The 23818-nt window shown below is 41.9% G+C and overlaps 1 protein-coding gene across 4 annotated transcripts in view; it reads left to right on the top strand.

Annotated features, from left to right (window-relative positions):
- ANAPC1 (anaphase promoting complex subunit 1) overlaps positions 1 to 23612 on the top strand; it is a 33602-nt gene extending 9990 nt beyond the window's left edge. For 2 of the 4 annotated variants that reach the window (XM_056357242.1, XM_056357241.1), the window contains exons 18-47: positions 964 to 1229; positions 2187 to 2278; positions 3108 to 3256; positions 4925 to 5003; positions 5110 to 5146; positions 5252 to 5322; positions 5448 to 5626; positions 8298 to 8524; positions 9762 to 9880; positions 10398 to 10669; positions 10969 to 11203; positions 12403 to 12494; positions 12674 to 12808; positions 12971 to 13053; positions 13206 to 13284; positions 13704 to 13778; positions 14529 to 14605; positions 14843 to 14933; positions 15027 to 15080; positions 15388 to 15581; positions 15954 to 16040; positions 16582 to 16699; positions 17543 to 17620; positions 18061 to 18128; positions 19761 to 19899; positions 20280 to 20366; positions 20963 to 21058; positions 21408 to 21606; positions 22085 to 22219; positions 23257 to 23612. In XM_056357242.1, the coding sequence (XP_056213217.1) occupies positions 964 to 1229; positions 2187 to 2278; positions 3108 to 3256; positions 4925 to 5003; positions 5110 to 5146; positions 5252 to 5322; positions 5448 to 5626; positions 8298 to 8524; positions 9762 to 9880; positions 10398 to 10669; positions 10969 to 11203; positions 12403 to 12494; positions 12674 to 12808; positions 12971 to 13053; positions 13206 to 13284; positions 13704 to 13778; positions 14529 to 14605; positions 14843 to 14933; positions 15027 to 15080; positions 15388 to 15581; positions 15954 to 16040; positions 16582 to 16699; positions 17543 to 17620; positions 18061 to 18128; positions 19761 to 19899; positions 20280 to 20366; positions 20963 to 21058; positions 21408 to 21606; positions 22085 to 22219; positions 23257 to 23372 (3729 nt within the window). In that variant the 3' untranslated portion in view covers positions 23373 to 23612. Of the gene's footprint in view, positions 1 to 963; positions 1230 to 2186; positions 2279 to 3107; positions 3257 to 4924; positions 5004 to 5109; positions 5147 to 5251; positions 5323 to 5447; positions 5627 to 8297; positions 8525 to 9761; positions 9881 to 10397; positions 10670 to 10968; positions 11204 to 12402; positions 12495 to 12673; positions 12809 to 12970; positions 13054 to 13205; positions 13285 to 13703; positions 13779 to 14528; positions 14606 to 14842; positions 14934 to 15026; positions 15081 to 15387; positions 15582 to 15953; positions 16041 to 16581; positions 16700 to 17542; positions 17621 to 18060; positions 18129 to 19760; positions 19900 to 20279; positions 20367 to 20962; positions 21059 to 21407; positions 21607 to 22084; positions 22220 to 23256 lie in introns of those variants that run through there. The other 2 variants (XM_056357243.1, XM_056357244.1) reach the window with 2 other exon arrangements.
- Positions 23613 to 23818: the final 206 nt, after the last annotated feature.

The following is a 23818-nucleotide window of genomic DNA, read 5'->3' as shown; positions in this document are numbered from 1 at the left end:
TGGGGATGGGATGTTGGGTTTTGGTTGTTTGGGTTTTTTTAAGGGCAAAGCAGAGGAAACGCCCTCTTGAGTATTGCATTTCATCTGAGCTCATCTGAGATTACAGGCCTTTGGGGGAAAGAAAACTTCTTTTGCCCTGTGTAGTGGCTGCGTCATGTGACCTTGCTTGTCAGGGTTCTCGCTTCCAGAGGGGCAGGTTGAACTTGGGAATGGATTTAATACGGATCACAAAGCAATCCCAGATAGTCTCCTGACAATGTCAAATTTCTCCTAGATGCTTCATCCCTTTAAAGTGAAGCTCTCACTCCTCTGGTTACTCAGCTCCTTTAGCCAGTTAGTAGCAGCAAATTACATACTTCACCGAATGCACTGATTCTCAACAAACTTGTGGAGTCTTTAAGATCAATTCATGGAGCTCTGCCTAGACAGGAATAGGAAGTTTTTGTGTAACTAAACAGTAAAGTGGATGAGGCTTACCATCATCCCATCATAAGAGGCTTATGAGCTATGGTGGTCCAATTGTGCTGTTCGCTTTTTGTGTTTAGTCTGCAACCCCTACAGTCTACAGGCAACAAAGATCAGGATCTAATGCCTGATGTGCTGTGGCAGGGGGGATGCAAAGAAGGCTGGGATCACTAGGTGAATTGCATAAATACTCAGTGGGGTCTTATGCACAGAGTATTGGAGCAAGCAAGGTACTCTCGGCTTTCTTTTGTTCTTTTAAGTATAAGGCTTTGATTCTTTTATGCATCACAGGGGAGGTGGGGGAAAGGATGAAACTTAACGATTGAATCTCTGTGGCTTGCAGAGTTTGTGCAGCGCATTTACCATACAACAATCACATTTGTATTGGTTTATGGGTGGAAAAAAACCCTCCTCTGTAACAGTGCTTTGGAATTACCTTGCTTGAAGTTGATGTTCACTTTGGAACCTCTGCCTCTCTTTCCTGTTTGTTTGGTCTAGGACTGGGAATATCTCTTGAGCTCAGATTACCATAGAAATGTTGAGTCTCATCCTGTTGCCAAAGCTTTGCGACTGGACCCTCTGGAAGTTTTGGCTCCAAAGGATGACTTTTTACAGAGCCTTAGCTTGGATTCCTCAACCCTCCTTTTCACCCATATTCCTGCTATTTTCTTTGTTCTTCATCTCATCTACGAGGAGCTCAAACTGAATAGTCTTATGGGAGAAGGAATTCGTTCACTTGTTGTTCTTCTGGTTCAGCTGGCCAGGTATGCCCAAGTGACAAATTGTGGATATTATATCTTGTGCAGTGTCTCTTGATGGTGGGTGTGTACTATTTTTATGGGGAATTTGGGGATTGCCCAAATGGAGCAGACTTTTCAAGTATTTAAAGAAAATGAATGAATGTTTAAAACCTTACTGTGCTTGGATATTTGCCGTGGTAAATCTCTTGTATGGTTCTGGCCACTTCCCAACATCAGTGTGACTCACAAACCTCAGGTGCTGCAGCTTGTGTTTGTTTTCTCTACACATGGTCACACCTCAGCTCATGAGATCTGTCAAATATTGTTGTTTGTTGTGGTGTCTTTACTGCAGCCAGTGATTGCATCTTCTTGTCTTCCACAACCACCTTCAAGCTGCATTGCATGTTTAAGTTTTTAAGTGTTTAAGTAAAAGGCCAGGTAACATCTCCCAGAGTTGTATTTCCTATTTCTACCGGGTTTTTTTCTATGGTTATAGATTCTTCCCCAGTAGCACCTGCTATAGCCAGCTGGCTAAATGATTCCCAGAAGTGGCATCTACTCCCTTGTGCTGAAAAGGCTTTCGTCTGAAATGAAAGATGGTGTCTTTTGAGGCTGGTAGCTGCTGTATGCATTCATGTTTTGCAGATAACCCAGCAGGTTATCTAGCTTTGACAGTTAGAATTTGGAGGAAGCTGTAGTGACAGGAGTCACACCTTAGACGGTGGTGGAGGTGTGGACAAAGCTGAACAACAGCTGAAGAGAAGTGCACTGGCAGAAAAGTAAACATACAGATTTACTGCTTAGAGAATGGGCAGTGCCCGTGAGTGGTCTTAAAGTTAAGGAAGTCCCTCCTCCTATCTGCTGCATACACAAGCATTTAAAAAAAAACTTAACAGAAAATGTCAGAGAGGTGCGGGAAGGTAGAGTAGTTTTTTGGTTTTTCTTTTCCCCCTCCAATGTGATTCACCTCTCTCATTCTAGGGACTTAAAACTTGAAGCTTATATAGATTATTACTACAGAGACTATCCAGCCCTTGTAAAAACCTCCAGACAGGCTTGCGTAATTGATCAAGGTGAGTTTAAGGCTTTTCAAAGCTGGGTGTTTGGTGATAATGACGTGGAGATTTTCTCTAATGCTGAGCATGTTGGTAACTGTTCCCTTTAAAGCTGGTCAGGACTTAATCCCAGTCCAGTGCCTCATGGGACACACCACAGAACAAGGTCTTGGGAGGGAATAGTGGTTTCATCTTGGCAAACGCCCAGCTCACGCTAGCTGACAAATCTTAGCAGACAACTGTGGAAAAGCCTGGTAGTGAGATGTGCCTCTCTTGTGGAAAGTATGGCTAGGCTGGCAGACTCTCAGTTTATAGTTCATAAAAACTAAATGAAAGCTAAACGCAGAAAATTTGAGATTAGGTTATGCATTGTCTGTGTACCTGTTTACTGTCCTACCAGCTGAAATTTACTAGCCATGTAAGGAAAACTACTGTTTCTCCTGACTGGAAAAAAAAAAAAAATCTCGTAGCTTTGCTACTCCTGTTTGTGGGCAGGGAAGGCAAAGAGGTTGTAGATAGGTTGTATTCTCACTTAAGCAATTTGATGTCGTTGAAGAACAGTACAAGGCTGTTCTAGTGCAGTTTTTGAGAATGACTCTATATTTACTCCTTTTCACTGTGGGGTGAGGTGATTTTTGTTCTTGAAAAGGCAGGTAGGTGTCTCAAGTTTTCATTACTGTCTAGCTATAAACTTCCATCTAACAGGAGGAAGATGTGATCTGTAATGTTTTTGGGAAATACTATATTTTTGTTGTTGTAGAAGTGCTGTAGGGCTTGCTTTGGGAATAGTGGAGAATTATTGTGCGTTTGCCGTGAGCTCTGTGTCATTGCTGTTCATATGATTAAGTCCAAACAGGTTTCATGCACCATCCTTCATTTTTTTCTGCTGAGCCTCCAAGTATCTTTCAGTGGCTGAGTTCCTGTCTGAAGGGAGAAGGAGTGCAGCCTTATCCTTACCTACCAGGCATCTGTGAAAGGAGCAAACTAGTAGTACTGGTGCGTACTTTGGTAAAAAGGATATTTTTTGTTCTGCCACCACAGCAGCACTGTGGCCCGGGGTTTGCTCCAGCCACTTAATTTTGCGCAAGTGAAGCGTCCCTAGCGGGAAGTCAAATAACAGAGCGTGTAATCGCGCTGTGCGGAGCAGCAGGGGCATACTAGAGGGGTATGGAGCCTGTGATCAACAACTGCTGTAGCTGTACTGTTTGGAGACTTAAGCATCTCCAAGTGTTGCTGCTTTGTACTAAGCAACCTCATTTGTCTGCATGAAATCCTCTTGAGTATCCCTGCGATATAGTAAACTGTGCAGCGTCTGCCTCTCCACGGGGAGAATAATATGTATTTAGTAGGGAGAAATCCCTGTGAGTCCCCTCTTCTCTTTTATTACTTTAATATTACTGAAGGGTGAGGATGTTTTTTTTAACAGATGGGAGGGAGGTATTTGAGGTTGGGAAGGAGAGCTCATGAGTACAGAGTGAGTAGCCTATGCTTCACTGCTTACGTGTATTCTTTTTTTTTGTGGTTTGCAGTAGTGGCATGTGCAAAGTAATAGTGTAACTCAAAGTTAACTGTATTTTGTAAGTGAGAATTTCCCGGCTTTCTTCTTGGGCATGTATCAACATAAATATTGAGTCGCATGAGTAGTTGTAAGTGCTGATGTTATCTCCTGGTCAGCCTTGCTCACTTATTCACAAAGCCTTTATGGAGAAAACCTGCTGATACAGGGCTTGGAGCAGAGGTGTTGAGCCTGAGGTGTTTGAAGAAAAAAAAACCAAAAAACCAAGGAGGAAAGACTCTGCTTTGACCCAGGTGTCCAAGATTAGTTGCAGAATCTCTGTTATGAGCTGCCAGGAGTCAGCCTGTCCTCTGCTTCAGAGCACAGAGGCTTGAAGCAGCAGCACTGAGTCTGTTAAAGTGCTGATGCTTTTGCTTAAAATTTGTCCCTGCCCTCAAGCTCTGAAGAAGGGTAACCTTCCCCTTGGATGATCACCTGTGTCTGTCCAGCTCTTTCTTCCTACCTCTGCCTGATTTGGCACTGCCGAGGACAGAGCTAGTGTGTTGGCAGTGCAGCTTATCAGAAGATCTTCATGAAAAACACAAAGGAATTTTAACCTGGATGTGACTTTTGCCTTTGGCATGCCAGGTTGTCTGGCAGTATCAAAAAGTAATAGGGTGACAGATCACTTTGATTTTTGCTGGCTAGATAGCTGAAGTGGACCCTGCCTTGAAAGGCAAACAACTTTTCACTCAGAGACTTCGCAAAGTAGACAAAATATTCAAGATGTGGAGGAAACTGAGTGAAAATGGTGTCTGTAGAAGTGTGTGTTTTGCAAGGAAAATTAAATGAAATGTGAGAAATGTTGGAAAGATAACTAGGAGCTGTTTAGAAGATCTTTTTACCTTTGAAACAATTATTAGGGAAAAATCAGTTAATTGTTTCAGGATGTATTTTTTCCAAACTTCAAGATAGTAAACTTTCATGCTTTAGATTTCTTGCTTCAGTTGTTTCAGTCTCCTTTTACTAACAGTGTTTTCATACTAAACCTGTCCCCACTCTTAAAGTTATTAAAGTTATCTTCTGCCTGTGTTGATAGGCAGCATAGCAATTGCTACACACTGCATTATATATAGCACTTTGTATTATGGTGTCTCTTTCCTATCCAGAGTGTGGCTCTGTATGTCCTTGGTGATGAGAGCGCTGTGTCTAATGAAGCTTCCCATTACTTGTATAAGATCACATCAGGTAATGATGCCTTAATGCCATCACAGTATATCCTAGTGTCTTGTGCTTCTTATGTGCTGTCTTTTGCTTGGAGAATGTGGAAGTAATGTGGCTTTGTCTTTCCTAGGACAACGAAAACAGCAAATAGAACAGGATGACAGTCGGTATGAGGTTTTTAGTATTATTTTAAACTCTTGAGGTTTTGACTCTCTGCTGACTTTTTGGACTAGCTTTTATTGGCTTCTCCTTTATTCCCCTTTATTTTACAGATGCAGTTTCAGACACAACACATCTGTTTCCAGCCTGGCTGAAAAATTAGTTATTTGGATGACTAATGTTGGTAAGAGCAGCTTTCATCATTGTGCAAAATGGTAACAATCATAAGTAATAGTCTTTTGCTTGCATAATATGAAATACCCTCTATCTAGCTTGATAAAAGAGGATTTTTCCCTCATTAATTTTAAGGTTTCACCTTAAGAGATCTGGAGTCTCTCCCCTTTGGCGTAGCACTTCCTATTAGAGATGCAATATATTATTGCCGAGAGCAGCCTGCCTCAGACTGGCCAGAAGCAGTTTGTCTCTTGATTGGGCGCCAGGATCTCTCCAAACAGGCGTGTGAAGGGAACCTGCAAAAGGGTAAATCTGTGAGTATGGGCATAAATTGATTTCATGGTACTGGGTGTTGGTTGGGCAGAGAGCTCTGGTCAGAAACTTTCCCACCATCTGCTGATGCTCAAGGCGTCAGAAGGTGCAGAATTCAAGACCGAGGGCAACACAGGGTTTACACGCATATGAGGGTTTCAGTATAAAAACCAGCATCCGGCACAGGAAGAGTATGTGCATAGCTGTGGAAACTGTCAATATAAAACAGATTTTGAACTTAATTTAGGCATGGTGCTCAAAAGTCTTTCCTACAGAGCTGTTTGCTTGCCTCTATAAGTCTTCCTCCTCTCCAAAACGGCCGCACCTTTGAGAAGTGTCAGGTTTTGGTACTCCATCCAGAGCCTTTGCCATCAAAACAGCAGTGGCACAGAGAGAAGGAAGTGGGTATTTGTCAGTCTGTCTCCTTCTTGGGTTCGCATGGGTGGCATCTATCTCCCTGTCTTCTGGAAGAACTGGATTGCTTTCTGATCATATTTCTCTTTTTTTTTTTTTTTTTTTTTTTTTTCCTCTCAAAAAGGGTTTAGTTGTTTGTATCCTCAGGTAAAATAAAAAAGCATGTGGTGTTTTTTCTCTTAAACATTTTCTTCTGATGGTGGGAATCAGTAGCATCTCATAGAGTTGTGGCTTGCTGAAGTGTCTTCTGCTGAGGACACTGTGGAAGCCAAAACTCTTCTTGAAAGTTGGCTAGTGGCATGCACAAAAACACTTAATAGTAGCAGATTGTCTGCAGACTTTTCGGAAGTCAGGAAGAGAGATTTTTAGTCTCAAGTACATCTTGGTCAAGATCTGTTTTGCTGTCAGCTTTGCAAGTGATGTTAAAATTATTCCAATTTTTATAACAGGAGCTTAATGACTAACTACATATCAAATTAGTTAATTCATTACTTGGAAAAGTAAAAAAACTACATGTTCAAATCCCACGCCCCACCACTCATGAAAAATCTGTTTTACTTTCTGCTGGTGAAGTTCTGCCCAGCAGTCACAGTACTGAATCTTAAAATGGTGATAAATTTGATTTTATCACTTACTTTATAACAATGCCTCGAATGTATGTAACCTTAAAAGGATAAAGTGATCTTCAAACACTAAATTGTTTGTCATTTCTCAGGAGGGCAGGGTGGAGTTTCCTGTTTCAAAACGGACGCTGGCTATATGGGTGGTGCAGTTATGTATTGAGATTTTGTGCGTATTTATCAGAAGAAATTGGTTTTCATTCATCAGCTGTTAATTTACTTGCACTCCTGGTGTCATGTGTTACCTGTGAGCCTTAGGGAAGACCCTGTGTTCAGTCTAGTCTGTGTGATTCTGTATCTTTCCGCTTGCTGCAATTCTGAGGTATAGAACAGGAAAATGACCAGTTTAGAGAGAGATGTGGGGGGGTTTTGTTCCTAGATTTGTCATCACTTGCCTTGTTTGGTTTTGTAAATTAATGTCTCATCTGTGAAAGATGCAAAAGAAAGAGGAATGTGCTGGTCCACCTTAGGGTCAAGTCCAAATTATTTTGTCAGACCATAAAGAAACCGTATATTCCGCAGGAAAGCTTATTTCTGCAGCTGTCTAAAAATAAAATGATCCATGCTTCGTGTAGAGTGACAGGCTTGTCTGAAGCGAGTGTAGGGCAAGCAGACTGTGGGCATCCTCTGTTGCATCCTGACCTATGCTGTCTTCACCATTCTTGTTGGTGGTCCTGTGCATTGCTTGTGTGATGTGAATAAACAGGGGAGGACAGAGACTTAGGTGAGAATTTCATAAATCTTGCATAGAAAGAGGACTTCCACAGCACTTCAGAGCACTTAAGTAGCTCAGGTGTGGAAGTTCAAAAAAATACTCTGGTACTCTGGTGAAACCCAGGTTGGCTGACGGCAACAAACATTTAGAATTTACTGCCATGCAGGCTCACTCTTTGAGTAGGTAACTTGGTTTTTCCAAGGTTGTTGCAGGGGGAAATCCAAGTTAAAGCTCTGATTCATGAAAACATCAATGATTAGAAAAATAACACAGGTGTCTGAGCAGAATATGCAGAACAGCAGCCCTGACTGAGTTGAGAATTTAAAGTACTGGCACTTTAAAAGCAAGTTGTCACCAGGGGACTCTGTCTGTGCCTTCTGGAGTTTAGTCTCCTTTTTAATATATATCGAAATGCTCATCTAGGTTTCTGTTTTTCACTGCTTAACTTGAAGAAAAAAACATGTGTGTTTTCTTAGCAGTCATAGACAATTGTGTAGGCAGGGAGGGGAAAGCCCTTTCCTACTATTGCTCTGAAACAAGAAATAGTTTTGAAATAAAGAAGTATTTCATATGTCACCTCTTCAAGCTCCTACTTGTCTGTCCTTGCTCAACAGCCTTTGCTGCACGTTTAAGATGTCATCTCCTCCTGTCTTGATAGTTATTTATACCATTTAGATGTGCAAAAATGCTTGATTACAATGTTCGGAAATCCTTGTGGGTGCCTAAATTAACATAAGGACAGCACGAACAGTGTCATTGGTGACTTCATGTGTGTCAGTCCATTCTATTTACAGATCCGTCTCGATGCAGGTAACTACTGAGTGCGTGCAGGTTGTGGTGCTGGTATTTGCTGGCTTTCTGACAGTTCTCAATATTCGTGTGCACTACTGGAAATGACTTCATTCCATTCTCTTTTGCTTGCAGTCTGTGGGCCCAGTGCTGTCCTCTGATATTCCCTCTGGAACTGAATCGGAAGAGGATGAGGATGGCATGAATGACATGAACGAGGAAGTGATGTCGCTAATATGGAGCGAGGATTTGAGAGTGCAGGAAGTACGCAGGCTCCTTCAGAGTGCCAGTCCTGTACGTGTTAATGTAGTGCAGATGCCAGAAGCTAGTGACCATGAATACATAGAAGAGAAAGAAAACCGGTAAAGAGCTCTGTTTCTAGCCGTTTCTCATTAGTATTTCACTTGGGTGAAAAATTGTGTGAATATTTCTGGTGGCTTAAAGTTAAGTACATCTAATTGAACAGTGCAATCTATTTTAGTCTGAACTGAACATTAAAGTCAGCAGACCTGAGCGAGGGACACATAGAAGAGGGCTGGATTTCATAATCCAGGTCTTTGAAGCTCAGTGTACATCAAAACTCTGCTGTATTGGAGTTGGAGGGCTCTTGGGATTGGAGCAGCATATGGGAAAGACTGTTAGTTTGAACCCCAGACAGCAGGTTGAGATCAGTTAGGGTCTGAAAGCAGATTGTAGCCATTTTTTTCCCACCTAAAAAGTGTGAAATACATGCAGGACCTACTCTGTAGAGAAAATGCCTCTGTAGCAAACAAAGCAGCGTCCATCCCCTGCCTAAAACTGGGGGGCCTCTTGTTCAGGGCTGATCTTAGGTCTAAGCAAGTCTTGGGTCAGGGGACCTAATTTATTCTACAGAAAGCAAACTCACTGTCCCATCCCTCACTGAAACCTCCTCTTGGAGCCATTCTGTGCCCAGTAGCCTCACAGTTGTCCCTGTCCTGCTTCTTTATTCACTTATTTTGGAGGTGTTAAAAGTATTGTCTGTATAAAACAAAAAGAAAAAGCAAAATTCAGAACATCATTAACATGCAGAACACTCTACAGAAATAGGAAGCTGAAGGAATGCATCAAATTATTGTCTGACCTAACAAGCTGAGTAATCTAACAAGTCTAGAAAGTGTTTCCAGAGTAAATCATAGAGAATTGTGGTCAGCATTCTTGGAAGCACATTATTAATTCTGTACACAGGTTATTACTAGATGTGATTACTAGTCATAGCAAGATCCCATATGGCAGTCGGCTTTGTTTTGCTTTCTCCTTTCACCTTGTTTCCGATATGGCTGCTAGATTGTTCGTAGCACAGATTTATTTAGCTAGCACCTAACTTAAAGGGAAAAATAGTGGAAAGTTTCAACATTACGTCAGCTAAAGTGTGTCTTTGAGGTTAATCTTGTAAGAGCCAGAGATTTGGTTCAGAAGTTTTGCCTACTAAAAAACGAAAGACAACATGCTATCTCATAGCTGGGGAAAAAAAATGGTCTGTCCAGTGCTTGTTGTCTGCGGGTTCATTTTATATCATGTATTTGGAAAAATATTGCCTATCAAGCAATTGGATTGGTTTTGCTTTCATCTTCCCAACAGGCTTTTGCAGCTGTGCCAGCGAACCATGGCACTACCTGTTGGACGAGGAATGTTCACTTTGTTCTCGTACCATCCCATTCCAACGGAGCAGTTGCCTATCCCTAAGCTGAATCTAACTGGTATGTTGGCCAGTATTTTCTTCCGAAGAAATTCAGTATTTAATAGAATGTGAGGGAGCGAAATTGTTATCCCACTTCTTTCTGAACTTCATGTAATTTTTGTAGTATCTTGTGTGTCTTTTTCTAAAGAGTTATGTAGCTTGAGTGTGCTTTTTGTGAAGTAGCAGCTCATTTTGGGTTTGAATCTGCCACCTACCAGTTTTGTCTGGGATGGTCAAGGCCGGTGTTATCAAACACCGAGACCTTGTATCAGGTACATTCTGAGAAGCAGATAGAAGTGAGGGCATGTCGGGGTCATACAGCACACAGATACTGCAAAGTCCGCGTTGCTGGTTTATCTACTATGTTGTGCTTCTATCTTCTGTCGTCCCTGAAGACAGCCGAGGCTGGCTCAGAACAGAAGTGTTACCTAGCGTGCTGCCAGTATTTATTCACTTGGCACCCTGCTGAAGCTGAGGAATGTTTCTGAAGCAGTTTGGATTTACCTGATGACTTTTAATGATTCTCTCATTGGCAGGCCGTGCTCCTCCTAGGAACACTACTGTTGATCTGAACAGTGGGAATATCGATGTGCCTCCTAACATGGCTTGCTGGGCCAGCTTTCACAACGGGGTGGCTGCCGGCCTGAAGATAGCACCTGCCTCACAGATAGACTCTGCTTGGATTGTCTATAACAAGCCCAAAATTGCTGAACTAGCAAATGAATATGCAGGCTTCCTCATGGCTCTGGGTCTCAACGGGCATCTCACAAAACTTGCCACACTCAATATACATGACTACTTAACAAAGGTGAGGGCTTCTTGCAGAGGCAACAGAGAGATCTATAGGACTTGAATTCTTGAAACGAGAGTCAACAGATTCCTTTAAGATGCTGAATTGCATGTGTGTGGGAGAATATCAGAGGCACTTCGTTAATGTTAGTAGTGCAGGACTTTGTTTCTGTTTAAAAGATTTTCAGCACTTTTATCGCTGTATCTTCCTATACTGTGCACAGCTCACTGAGATAAGTGAATGGAACACTGGGACAGGTTTTCCTTTTCTGAACACATCTGCTTTCTTTGGTTACTGATATTTGCCTCCTTTCTCAGGGCCATGAGATGACAAGTATTGGACTGTTGCTTGGCGTTTCTGCTGCCAAGTTGGGCACAATGGATATGGCTATTACGCGCCTCTTGAGCATCCACATACCTGCCCTCCTGCCCCCAACTTCAACAGAGCTGGATGTTCCCCACAATGTGCAGGTGGCTGCTGTGATAGGAATAGGCCTGGTCTATCAGGGCACTGCTCACAGGCACACAGCTGAGGTTCTGCTGGCTGAAATAGGTAGGTGCTAACACTGGAAAAAATGGGATTGTGGACTGGGAGAGTCACAACATATGAATGATGGGCACAGTGCATCAGGGAGCTGAGACTTTTTAACATTTCTGTCAACTGTACATCTCCCACCACAATATTCACCTCTTGTTTTCCAAAACTTACTTTCTGTTTTCAGAGGAAAAGAAGTTACTGTGAACTGTTGTTTGCATAACATAGAACAACCATTGAATTTAGTAGAAGAAACATAGTAGCATCACTGCTGGACCCAGATACCTTTGTCATCTGGAAGTTTTGTCTGCTAAGAGCTAGTCTGAGGTTTCTGGGGTTGCCAGCTACTTGGTAAAAGGACTGCTGTAACTACATGTTCCTCCTGACCCAGATGCCACATCTGCAGAGATCCTGACTCTCTACAGCTTTTGGGCAGATCTGTTGCACACTGTATACTCAGTGCTTCTGATGCTTCCTAGACATTTTTTGTTTTTCACGTCTCCATGAGGTAGTTGCCGCTGTAGAAACTAGAGACTGAGGCACTGGGTGGGTAAAAAATGCTTTCCTCTTGCAAGGACAGTCTTTTTGGCTCCCTAGGTTGGTGGAAGTACAGCCATTGTGTTGTCAATTCTCCTGTTCCGAATTTTGTTTAAGGCTTTCTAAGCAGTAGCCTTTAAGAGCTGATTCTGAACAGTAGATTTCTGATCTGAATTGTCCTCATTCTGTACACAGTTGTTCTGATTTTATTTGTAACGGTTAAGTTCTTATTCGTGTTTATATGTAACCTTAGTTAAGAGACTGTGTGGTTTATTAAATAGAGAATGGGATAAATTTTAAGGGTGAAATTGTATCTGTTATGTTTCTAGTAATTTGATATACACAATCTTTTCTAGCAACAGCTTTTGAACTGTGTGACAGTATTTGGATAGGTTCAGAGGTCTTCAAGTATACGCAGTTGTAATGTGGCATTTTTCACTGCGTCTCTGAACTCCAGCCATATCATTTAGCAATATATACTGCTTCTGGAGGGGTTTATCATTTGGTGATGGATGGGTTAATTACACGTAATTCCACTGAGAACTTTCCTGACTTTGAGAAGGGACAGATTTTTTTCTGTTTGTTTGTTTCTCATTTCATTAGGAGTGTAGTGCTTAATTAAACAATGTTTACTTAGCTGAAATTTTAGAAGATTAATTTCACTGTTTTGTTTTCTCCAGGACGTCCCCCAGGACCAGAAATGGAGTACTGCACAGACAGAGAGTCCTATTCACTTGCATCTGGGCTAGCCTTAGGCATGGTGTGCCTAGGGGTAAGTACTTCTCTTCGTTTCAACTAAAAATAGTAGAAGGATTTATATAGAGAGGGTGGGTTAATAAGAGCTGTTTCATCCTTGATGCCCAATTGCCTTTGGCTGAAAGCATTTTTTTTTTTTTTCTCATACATATGGAAGCCACTTCCATATTATTTCTTCTCCTCTTCATTCCTTAGCACGGCAGTAATTTGATAGGTATGTCGGACCTCAATGTTCCTGAGCAGCTTTACCAGTACATGGTTGGGGGTCACAGGCGATTCCAAGCAGGAATGCACAGAGAGAAGCACAAGTCCCCCAGTTATCAAATCAAGGTATGTGGTGATGGTGTTTGCTCATTTAAGCTGAAAATAGCAATGGTTAGAAGTCTGAGATGTGTGTCTCGATGCATCAAGTGACTTGGAACACATACACATCACTGCATGTCGCTGCCCTCCTAGCCAACTGCTCTGAAAGCCTGCATTGTGTTTTCACAGGAGGGAGATACCATAAATGTGGATGTGACTTGTCCGGGTGCCACACTTGCGCTTGCTATGATCTACCTAAAGACTAATAACAGGTATTAACCTTGGAATTGCTCAAACATTTTGCAGTAACTTGTGGTAACAATTTAAACTGCCGTAATGTCAGCTCTGCTTTGTGTGGGTTACTCAGTCTTGTGAGTTGCTGAAGTACGATGTGGAAACCCTGTTCCTTTACTGTGCTCTGTAGATCTATTGCCGACTGGCTTCAAGCACCAGATACCATGTATTTGCTGGATTTTGTTAAACCAGAGTTCCTTTTATTGAGGGTAAGATTTTCTTTTGGTCTACTTAACGATACAAAAACACAATTTTTTTAAATCCAGCCCACATGCCTATCATCAAGAATTAGCTTCTCACAAATTAATTTCACAGATAAATAAGTTAGGCCTCAGCATCTGTTATAAGTACATAATGAATTTTTATTTCAGTTTACCACCTAAAGATACAGACCTTGCAAGGATTTATCTTGTGGTGTGGGTTTTTATATTTTTTTTTTTTCCCCTGCAAGCAGGGTTTGAATCTCTTAAAATAAAAGCTATTTTGTAATTTCTGGTATGAAGGCTGAGAAACATTGAAAAGGTTGCTAGTGGGTAGCTGGATTGTCTGTGTTTCTGGATGTAGTTAGTACATTTAAAAATGCCGTTTGTGTAGGCTTTTCTTTCTTATGCTTTCTCATCTTTTTTAGACCTTGGCTCGATGCCTGATTTTGTGGGATGACATCTGGCCCGATTCCAAGTGGGTTAATAGCAACGTGCCTCAAGTAGGTATTTGCATTTAATGCGTTTACTTCCCAGTTTTACACCTCGATTGTTCTGCAGGTGAACATTTCTGTATTCATGTCAGCTGCACAAGAAAATGTATGTTAATTGTGTTTGCGTGATAGAGATAACTGTTACATTGGATTCCTGGGCCGTTATGGGAGCACTGGGGATTCCCATCCCATCATGCTAGGAAGGAGGGGATTGAGGAGGGGTGCAACTGTTCAAGCCAGAAAATGGTGCCAGGGAGAGAAAGGGGACTTCTCTCCACATTGACCAAGCAAGAAGCCAGGTGCAAAACTGCTGCAAGGAGGTTTCAATTGAGCATTAGGAATAATTTTTCAACAGTGAGATCTTCCCAGATAAGTTGTATGGAATTTTTAAGACCAAATTAGATAGGTATCTGTCAGAAATATAGGACGTTGGTGGTCTATATGGTCTCTAGAGGTCTCATCCTATTCTGTTTTCTTTCATATTTGAATCCATACAGTAACATCATGTTTCTGACACAATCTTGCTGTTGTTTTAGAAATCTTTAAGGGACCAGATCCAGGAGCACTGAAGGGTGTCCCTTTTGGATCAGATGTATGATGGAGCAATAGCACGTGGGGGGGGGGAAAAGAACAAGCCAGCTTTTTCTATGCCGGTGGAACAGACCTGTTTAGTGTCACTTAGGAACCCTCGATGCACAGTTTCAGTTAGTTAGTCAGTTTCCCCTGGATTAATTTTTCCAACTCTTATGTTTTTTATAGATCATAAGAGAGAACAGTATATCTCTTCATGCAACAGAGCTGCCTTCATCTGAAGACTTGAGTTTAGAAACACTGGCGTAAGTAACATGTAAAAAAATTCTTCCTCTGAAAAATGCAGCTGAACTATTTTAGAGAGATACCAGGGTGCACAAAAACCTCTCCCTTGATATTTACGGAACTTTACTCTCTGTTTTCTGTAAAGGGTAAGTCTGTCTTTTTAATTTCCCCTTTTTTTAATTATAAAGGAGTTTGTGATGCATATTCAGATGAGGAAAAGAAACATTTAGTCATTTCCTGTTTATGTTGCTTATTAGGCAAGCTCACGTCTACATCATTGCTGGAGCATGTTTGTCACTGGGATTTCGATTTGCTGGTTCAGAAAATCTGGCAGCATTTAAATGCCTGGTAAGAGGCTTTTAATTTTTTTCCTTTTAATTTCCATAGAGCTATAACTTATCTTTTGTATCTATTTTTAGTATGCATTTCTTTTCTTTCCAGTACAAATATGCAACAGACTTCCTGAAATGTTTGTCAGCACCAACAGCTTCAATAGTAAGTTTTTTTTCTAGTTTTCTCTCAATGAAAAGGAGGCTTTGTTGTGTAACGTACTTTGATAACCTTCGCCAAAACATTAATGGAAATAAAACCATTCCTTTTACTTTTCTATATTACGTTTTACATTTTATTACTATTTAGAATGTGGCAGAGCTGAGAATCATTTTTAAGGACTTTGCTGGTTCTCCCCTCTCCCTCTTTCTGTGGAATGTGGTTTTTGAACTCTGGGGTAGAAAGCAGCACATTAGACTGACGTGTGTTTGACCACAGAAGTGTAATAGTGCTTTCCCTATTCTACTTGAAGACAGGTCACTATAATCTCGAAACATGTTTGAGCGTCTTGCTGCTTTCTCTCGCAATGGTGATGGCTGGCTCTGGAAACCTGAAAGTCCTTCAGCTTTGCCGTTTCATGCACAAGAAGACAGGTGGAGAGATGAACTATGGGTTCCACCTGGCTCACCACATGGCTTTGGGGCTCCTCTTTCTGGGAGGAGGAAGGTAACTTGCCATTTCCAAAGACAGGTGTTTTCTTTTCTTCTTCTTTCGCCTCACCTGCAAAAGCTGGAGCAGTGTGCGGTTTACTTGATTTTTTTTTATTTATTTACTTTTTATGTAACATATGGATGCATACAGCCCTCTTCTATTGCAAATGAAAGTCCTGTTGCCTTCTAGATACTGCATTACTTAAATGCCATGGGAATGTTTCTGGGTTGTGTTTATTTCCTACCACTAAGTGTTTATTTTGACTGCTGTAAATTACTTGCCTGGCTTTGCTACTTTCCTTCCCTGGAACACCAAAATATTTTGAGCACCTGTGCTAGTGGCCAGTGTCTGTTTGCACAGAAACTAATGTATAATGTTTTTCTACAGATACTCACTGAGCACTTCAAATTCTTCAATTGCTGCTCTCCTTTGTGCTCTGTACCCTCACTTCCCTGTTCACAGCACAGACAATCGGTAAGGGTTTGCTAGGGTTCATGTTTCCTTAAGCTCAATCTTCCTCCTACAAAAGATGTGATCTAGAGACAAATGCTCTAAAATTTTTACCTAGGTGCTCTGTAAATAATTTTTTTTTGCTTTACAAAAAAAACACAACAACAACAAAAAACGAAATAGAAGAAGTAAGTGAAGATACAAGATGAAGGTAGAGGTCTTTGAACAGTGAGGGAATGCACACAGGCTTGCTGAGGCTTTATGCTGCATTCCTGTGACTTGAATGTTGTCGTTCGCTCAGCTGAAAAGATTTTCATGCAAGATCTGTGCATTTGTGACTCTCTACCGGTTTTAGTTAAGATTCATTAAGTCCTATTCTGTTAGCTAACCCATACATGTAAAAAAAATCAACAACAACAAACCAAAAAACTACTACATTACTACAAATTTCTCTTTAGTTTAACAACACAGCTGTATCTGGTTATCGAGCTGTGTGTACGTAGGTATTTGGGGATTATTCCCGACCTGTACTGCACGGTGCTGAATCCTTTATTCACACACACAGGTACCACCTGCAGGCTTTGCGTCATTTGTACGTGCTGGCAGCAGAACCAAGGCTCCTGACACCTGTTGATGTGGATTCAAACACTCCTTGTTACGCGCTGATAGAGGTTACATATAAGGTAATGTGTCTGGGAGGCAATAAGGAGCAAAGGCCTTTGAGAAGGTGTGGGAGACAGCTGAAGACTCTGATGTACCAAAGATACACTATTTTCATTGTTGTGGCCAGCAGTCTTGGGTTTGTTTTCAAGTTGTGGTGGAGACAACCTGAATTCTACGCAAATAATTGAAGGGTTGTACTCGACCCACTCAAACCTTACATGTGCTTTGATGTCACCTTGAGAGCAGAATACAGGACAAGTTTCAGTCAAGTGTGTAATGACTGACCCAGGGTCATAGTCCTCTTTCTGAAGAGGAAGGACTTTCAAAGGCACAGAGGTGGTTGGAACCATCTGTGGTTTTAAAAGCCTTCTCCTAATTCTTCTGAAACGGACAACTTCATGTTTCTCCTTGGTGCTTGCATTATGTACCTTTTGGGGAAGATCCTTTCTGCGGGATTTATTTTGTACAGGCTTATGTGAGATAGGTGATGCTCATGGAAGCACTAAAGAAAGGATTCTTGGGATTTCAGGGGAGAAGAGATGCAGCATGGATCCCTTGTGGTTCTGCCAAAGAGTTCTGTGTGATTGTGAAATAGTTTACTTCTCAAACCTTCAGATTTCAGTTGAAACATGCCTGACTTGTGCAGTGTTATGTGTTGATCCATCCATGGGAAATACACCTTTAATTTAGGCTTGCATTTTCCTGGCATTAAAGGCAATGCCAAGTCATGTGTTTACTCAAACTTGGGAACAGAAACTGACTGACTTGTGCCAATGGAGCTGTTATAAATGAGATGCAAATTTTCTTTCTTTTCACACAAAAATGAGCTTTGCTAATACATGAATGCTGGTGGCATTTTGAAGGGCACACAGTGGTATGCAGAAACCACCGAGGAGCTGATGGCACCCACACTTCTTCCAGAGCTTCACTTACTGAAGCAGGTAAAGGAAGTCTCCCATTTTAATGAAGAATCTAATCACCCAGTTTTCGTGTCGCAAACAGTGCAAAAACAGAGACTTAAGTGACTTTTCACTGATTCCCTGGCCACCCTTAGCCAGACCTGCGACAACATTGTCCCATAGTAATGGCTCCAAAGACAATTCTGTCACTATGGAGCACGTGTTAAATAATACCACACGCTTCTATTTGGTCTTGATCATAATGCTTTCAAGATCTGATGCAGCAGGGAGTTCCCTGTGCCAAAAAGCTTTGCTGTAGGAGACACAAAGCTAGGTGCTCTTCCTTCAGTTTTCTGGGTGGGTAGCACTGTAAAAGGGCACATGTTCTTGTAAGGGCCCAGAAAGAACTGTAGGCCTGTGTAGAAAACTCCTAATTTGATCATTCTGGTTATATCTAGTAATAAAAATGCTTATATTGACAGATCAGAGTGAAGGGACCACGGTACTGGGAATTATTGATAGATTTAAGCAAGGGAACAAATCATCTAAAGTAAGTATTCTTTATAATACTTAACTGAATAACGACTTTGTAATATTATTTTATTTTAAAAAAAAACAAAAAAACTCCTGCACTTGTAACACCTACGGTTTGGAAAGAAGTCTGGGTTTGATCAGTTCACTGTTGTGCATTTGACAGCACTTTAGGGTGAAGAAAGAAACTGTGTAGTTGGTTTCACCTATTGATGTGAATAATTCATGCAAAAACAGGGCAGGGGAAAACCTGATAGTAAAAACCGCAGATATTGGCAGTGGGATTGAGCAGTACCAGAAACTATCTTAAACTCATGGTTTTAGTTTAGTTTTGAGTTGATGTGATGTCATGTTTCCCAGACTGTTGATACAGTAGTTAGCTAACTGTTACTGCTTTGTGAAATACTATTTTTCTCATGTTACGTGAAGTATACAAAGTACTACTTACTGCATTTTAACTCTCTGCTGGGCAACTGTGAAAAACAGAAATCTTACCGGAATACAGTATCTGTGGGTAAAATCATTCTCATCTTTGCATTTAACAGCCTACAGTGTCACTTGTTGCTGTGAGTAGTTCAGAAGAAGCCAGCTGCATCTTTCACCAGTAACATGTTTTTTCTAGTTCATTTAAATGCCACTATTGAGATTAAATTAGGCACTACAATGCAGCTTCTATTGTTCCGTGCCTTTAAAGATAACAGGACTGAGGCAGAGCGCAGATTCCTGCGGATCAGGAGGCACGTGCTGATGCATCTACCACACCAGAACTGGCAGAGGCCAGCTTTGCTGTCTGGCGTTGAGCCTTTACCACACTTGAGCACTTGTTTGTCCAAAAGAGCCTTCCTGTGCTGCCACAGCAGAAACCAGCGTGGGTGACTGAGGAACTTGCTGCCTTTGGGACCTACCTATTCTCTCGGTCTCCAGATGCTTTGAATCTGGCAGCTCTCATGTCACAACATCTTGTCCTTAGCCCTTCATAATGGTAGGGACCTGGCTGGCAGTGTTCTGCAGATAAATACACGTGTGAGAGACAATTTTCCCTATCTCACTACATGTGAATTGCTGCTATATTGTTATGCTAGGGAGTTAGTTTCAATACATATAATTTAGTTACTTTAAGGATGCTGGGTGCCTACAGTTAATGGTGCAGCTGATACTCTGAGTCAGGAAAACATGCAGCTGCTTTGCAATAGTGTAATTTTGAACTGCTGCACACTTCTGGTTTTAGGCTTGGTCAGGAATAACAGAGGTTTGTTGGGTTTGTGTTTCTTTACACGGAGAAAGGCCCATCACAGCATGCCTTTAAAGTTGTGAATACCAACTTGCGTGGTTTTCCTTGGTGCTGGGAGCTTATCCTAGAGGAGTCTAACAAGAACCTGCAGTGGCTTCAGGAAGCTGTATTCCTTATATCAGTAGGGCTCCGTCCTTTTTTCATCATCATTGCCTGCCATCTCATCACCGTTTGATAGCAGCCTGCCCTGAAAATATCAAGATTCCTATCTATATGCAAGTGGGGCAGGGTTTAAATCATCAGGACAAAGCCTAAACAGGGATATTGGCGCATACGGGCTGTTGGAGTTCATGTTTTCTTTACAGGTCTGCCTCACTGTGTGTATGTATCAATTTAAAGTAAGCACCATTGTTATTTCAGATCAATTCTTTCAAAGGGTGGTGTCTTGTACGTGAAACTGAGAGCTGGGCAGCTCTCCTACAAGGAGGACCCGATGGGCTGGCGCAGTCTCTTAGCACAGACCGTTACTCACCAAAACTCTGAAGCTCGGGCATTCAAGGTATTGCTCCCAAACTAGTTTCCTGTCGGGAATTCTGTCTGCTGAGGGAAGCACAGCAGGTCGTGCTGTGTTTACTTACTTCCAGCACCTAGCTCTGCCGCATGGTTATGAGTACTGAAGTTACTTGCTTTGCCTGGGGGAGAGGAAGTCTGGCAGCTTTCACAGGGCACGCAGCGAGCTCAAGCTAAGAGCAGCTACGTGAATGTACGCTTGTCATGGGCAGACACGTTGGATGCATTTTGCCCATGATGTGCTTTGTGTAGGTTACAGTCGTCTTACTTGTGTGTTGGGGAAGGAAGGACTGGGTATAAACTGCTATTACATTTGTGCAGTAAACCAAAAAAGTTCATTTTAAGAGTGTGTCTTAATCTGTTTTCTAGCCAGAAGCAATTTCAGCTTTCACTTCTGATCCTGCTCTGTTTTCATTCGCTGATTATTTTTGCAAACCAACTGTGAATATGGGCCAGGTATGATGGCTAGATGTGGACTAGCATGGTTTCTTGGTTGTATGTATAAAAGGTGGGGAAAAACCTACGTTAAACAGAGGAACAGAATTCAGTCCTTCAAATAGTGGGGACAGGGAAATATTCTAAGGGTTGTTTTGTAATGCAAAGGTGTAAAACAGCATTGACCCTGTACATTTTGTTGGTTTTGTTTGCGTTCTTTTGGTTTGGTGTGGGTTTTTTCCCATTTAGTTACATCACAGTTGCTGCTAGTTGTGTACACCAGTTGTATTCATTGTAGACTGTGTTTAACAAATACTGAGAGCCCTGTTCAGTCTCCTGAAGCAATTAGGTGAAGTCACTGCAGAAGGGTTAGGGTGTTTTGCACTGTATTTCTTTGCATGAAATGACTTAAGAGAGGGAGTAAAATACAGCTGTATTATGCATAGTTTTCATAAGCCCAAGAATGAAAGCAAGCTGTGTAGCATTGTTAGCTATCATTAATTTATGTAATGTCAGTGCATGGGTTAACTTTAATGGAAGGAAATGTGAGCAATGCAAGAACCTGAAATAAATCGTACCTAACATGTGTGCTTTGTTAAACATGTGTCTTTTATCAGAAACAGGAAATCCTGGATCTTTTCTCTTCAATTCTTTATGAGTGTGTTACCCAAGAAAATCCAGAGATGCTGCCCACATACATAGCAATAGATCAGGTGGAGTAAACACTTTTTTCTTTTTTTTTTTTTTTTTTGTCTTTATGCTTTGGCAACGGGTATTGTTCATTGCACGTGCTTTTATGGTGAACAGAAAGGAAGGACACATATTAGTAAGGCTACAGGGAGGTGGCAGAGATTTTAAAAGCAAATTGGAAAATAGTCTAAGGTAATGAAAACTGAAATTACTCAAGAAACATTAGCTGGCAGTTTTTCTCAGTAGGTGCTCGGAAGGGCAGCCCTTGGCAAGGCGGGGCTTGAAGATTCATTTACTTCATGCTTGACAGCAACGTTTCTTTCCTCCTCCAGTTCACATTCTCACAGTCACTTTGTATTTCCCCTCTGCTAGGCTGTGAGGAGATTAGAAAGAAGAGAAATGTCAGAGACGTTTGAGCTGTGGCAGATAAAGCTGGTGCTAGAATTTTTCAGTTCCAGAAGTCACCAGGAAAGGATGAGCAGGAATCCAAACCGAGGACTCTTCATGAACTCTGAATTTCTGCCTGTGATGAAATGCACTATAGATAATACTTTGGATCAGTGGCTTCAAGGTATAGAGAAGCTAACTTGAATCCTACGGCCGTGATCTCAGTTTAGCCTTCTTGCTGATCTGGGTTGACTTTTGTCTCAAACGTACTGAAAGATGGTAACCGAAGGGAAAGCACTTGTATGTTATCATGAAACAACGTGTTTTGAGCGTAGTGTGTTCCATGTGAAACATTCACTGTTTGACTTTATTGGTGGGAAGTTTAGTTGATGTGGAAGGTTATGTTTCCTAGACAAAATGCTTTCCTAACATCACACTGGGAGAATTTTCTAGGAGCAAAAGTGAGGGGTGACCACAGCAGGAACAGGGTGGAGGGTGGCCATGGCAGAAGGAAGATTTGCAGACGAACCCCTAGCCCACCTTCTGTGGGGAGACGGAGACTTTTCAGCGGGCTTTTTCTGTGAAAATACTGTTGGTCGTGTCTTTCTGTTTCCTCCCACAAATGCTCCCTAAATTTCATCAGTGCGTCTTACATATTGCAGCTGGAGGGGATGTCTCTCTGCATTCCTACCTAAGTGGGCAGCCCACGGAGGAATCTCAGCTGAGCATGCTGGCTTGCTTCCTGATTTACCACTCAGTCCCGACACCAGGTCAGCTGGCAGCTGGAGGCTTGGAAGGTAAGGCTGGAGTACCGGGCAGCGCTCTGAATTGTGTGGAGACACGGTTCTGGCTTGGCCCTGCATCCTGAGAGGAGTGTATCCTGTAGATTATGTGACAGCGTGCATTTCCTCTGAAAGCTGTTCCGTCCATTTTTATTCTTTGTTAATCGTCTCAAGTCTAGACAGAAAAGGTAGAAACTTTAAGCAGGATTAAAGAAGCCAGAATAAGCCTATATTAAAAAAAAAGTCTTAGTTTCTTCCAGTCCTGCAGGTAATATGTTCTCGCAGGCAGCAGGACCAGGTAAGATGAGCTGTGACAGGGAAAAGTGTACTTGTTGGGCTAGCCATATCCCCAATGTCCCTAAATCTTTTTCCTGTAAGTACCTAATCAGAGCAATTGCCCACTCTTCTAGGTTTCCAGCAGCGGTCAGATTTGGGTTCCAGGGAAATTCTGGGTCCTTTCACCAGGCAGCTTTTTCTTGCCCTCCATCATCTCAACCTGGGGATAGACCAATCCTCCTCTGCTTGCCTACGTTTCTCAGGTTGCAAAAGAAATGCAACTGGGCTTTGATTTGGGGAACTCCCAGGCTTGCTTACGGTTATGACACGAATGGTACCACCTCCATGGTGAGAGGAATCTGTTGCTAAAGGCTTCCCAGTGGCCGCAGCCCCCAGCCTGGGGGTCCTGTGCCAGCAACAGCACCCTGAGCGTGCAGGCTCCTGTGTCTGGTTTTGGATGTTTTCCAGTCAGGTACCTGGGTATCTGTTGAGGTCAAAAGACCTTTATGGAACTCCTGGGTTTCTGTGTCCTCTCCAGCTGTTACACGCTTTTGTTCTGGGAGCTCCTGCTACATTAATGGAATTTGGGATTTCTTAAAATTCTAACATAAAAATTAACTTTTTGACCAGCACTGCAGCAAAATGAATAGCAGTGAGCACATCTCCAAAGATCCACTCAGAATGCTGGCGAGCTGTCCTTCTTCTGTTGACTGTTCTTTTATTGGACAAGTTATACCTGTTCGTGCTCATTTTCTTCCTTTCTTTAATCTCTTTAGGAAGCACGAACTTCTCTGAGCTGCTTTCCAAGTTCAAACAGTTGAATATGCCGGTTCGTGCGTTACTAAGGCTCGCTCCTCTGTTGCTTAGAAATCCCCAGTCCATGGTGCTGTAGGTCCATGACATTCGTTCTGTGTGCGGTTACTGACCGACAGAGCCAGCTATATGTTGTTTCGTGCTTTTCAAAAACATACAGGTAAAACGTACTTAATTTTGTAACTTCTCAAACAACACAAATTTCAAACTTGTCCCCGGATGTGGTGACTATGACCAGGAGTTATTTATAAATTGTTACAATGAATTTAAAAAAAAAATTGTAAAGCTGAACTAAGAATAAATTTACTTTTGTAACTAAGGATTGTTTACAAATATGCCTTTTTGTGGAGAATTCTGAAAAAAAAACCTTGGCTGGGAACCATACGGTTTCCTTGGTTTTATAACTTTTTTGCTTGTGATGTATCTTAATCTGCTTCACGTGGTACTGTAGATCCCAGGAGACAGGCAGCCCAGAAGACACCAGACTTGCTTTTCCGCTTGGGTCTCAGGCTGGAAGGGAAAGCA

The sequence above is a fragment of the Falco biarmicus genome, chromosome 12 (genome assembly GCF_023638135.1).
Source record: "Falco biarmicus isolate bFalBia1 chromosome 12, bFalBia1.pri, whole genome shotgun sequence".
Lineage (NCBI taxonomy): Eukaryota > Metazoa > Chordata > Aves > Falconiformes > Falconidae > Falco > Falco biarmicus.
Note: the sequence above shows the minus strand (reverse complement) of the source record. Positions and strands in the feature narration are given on the sequence as shown.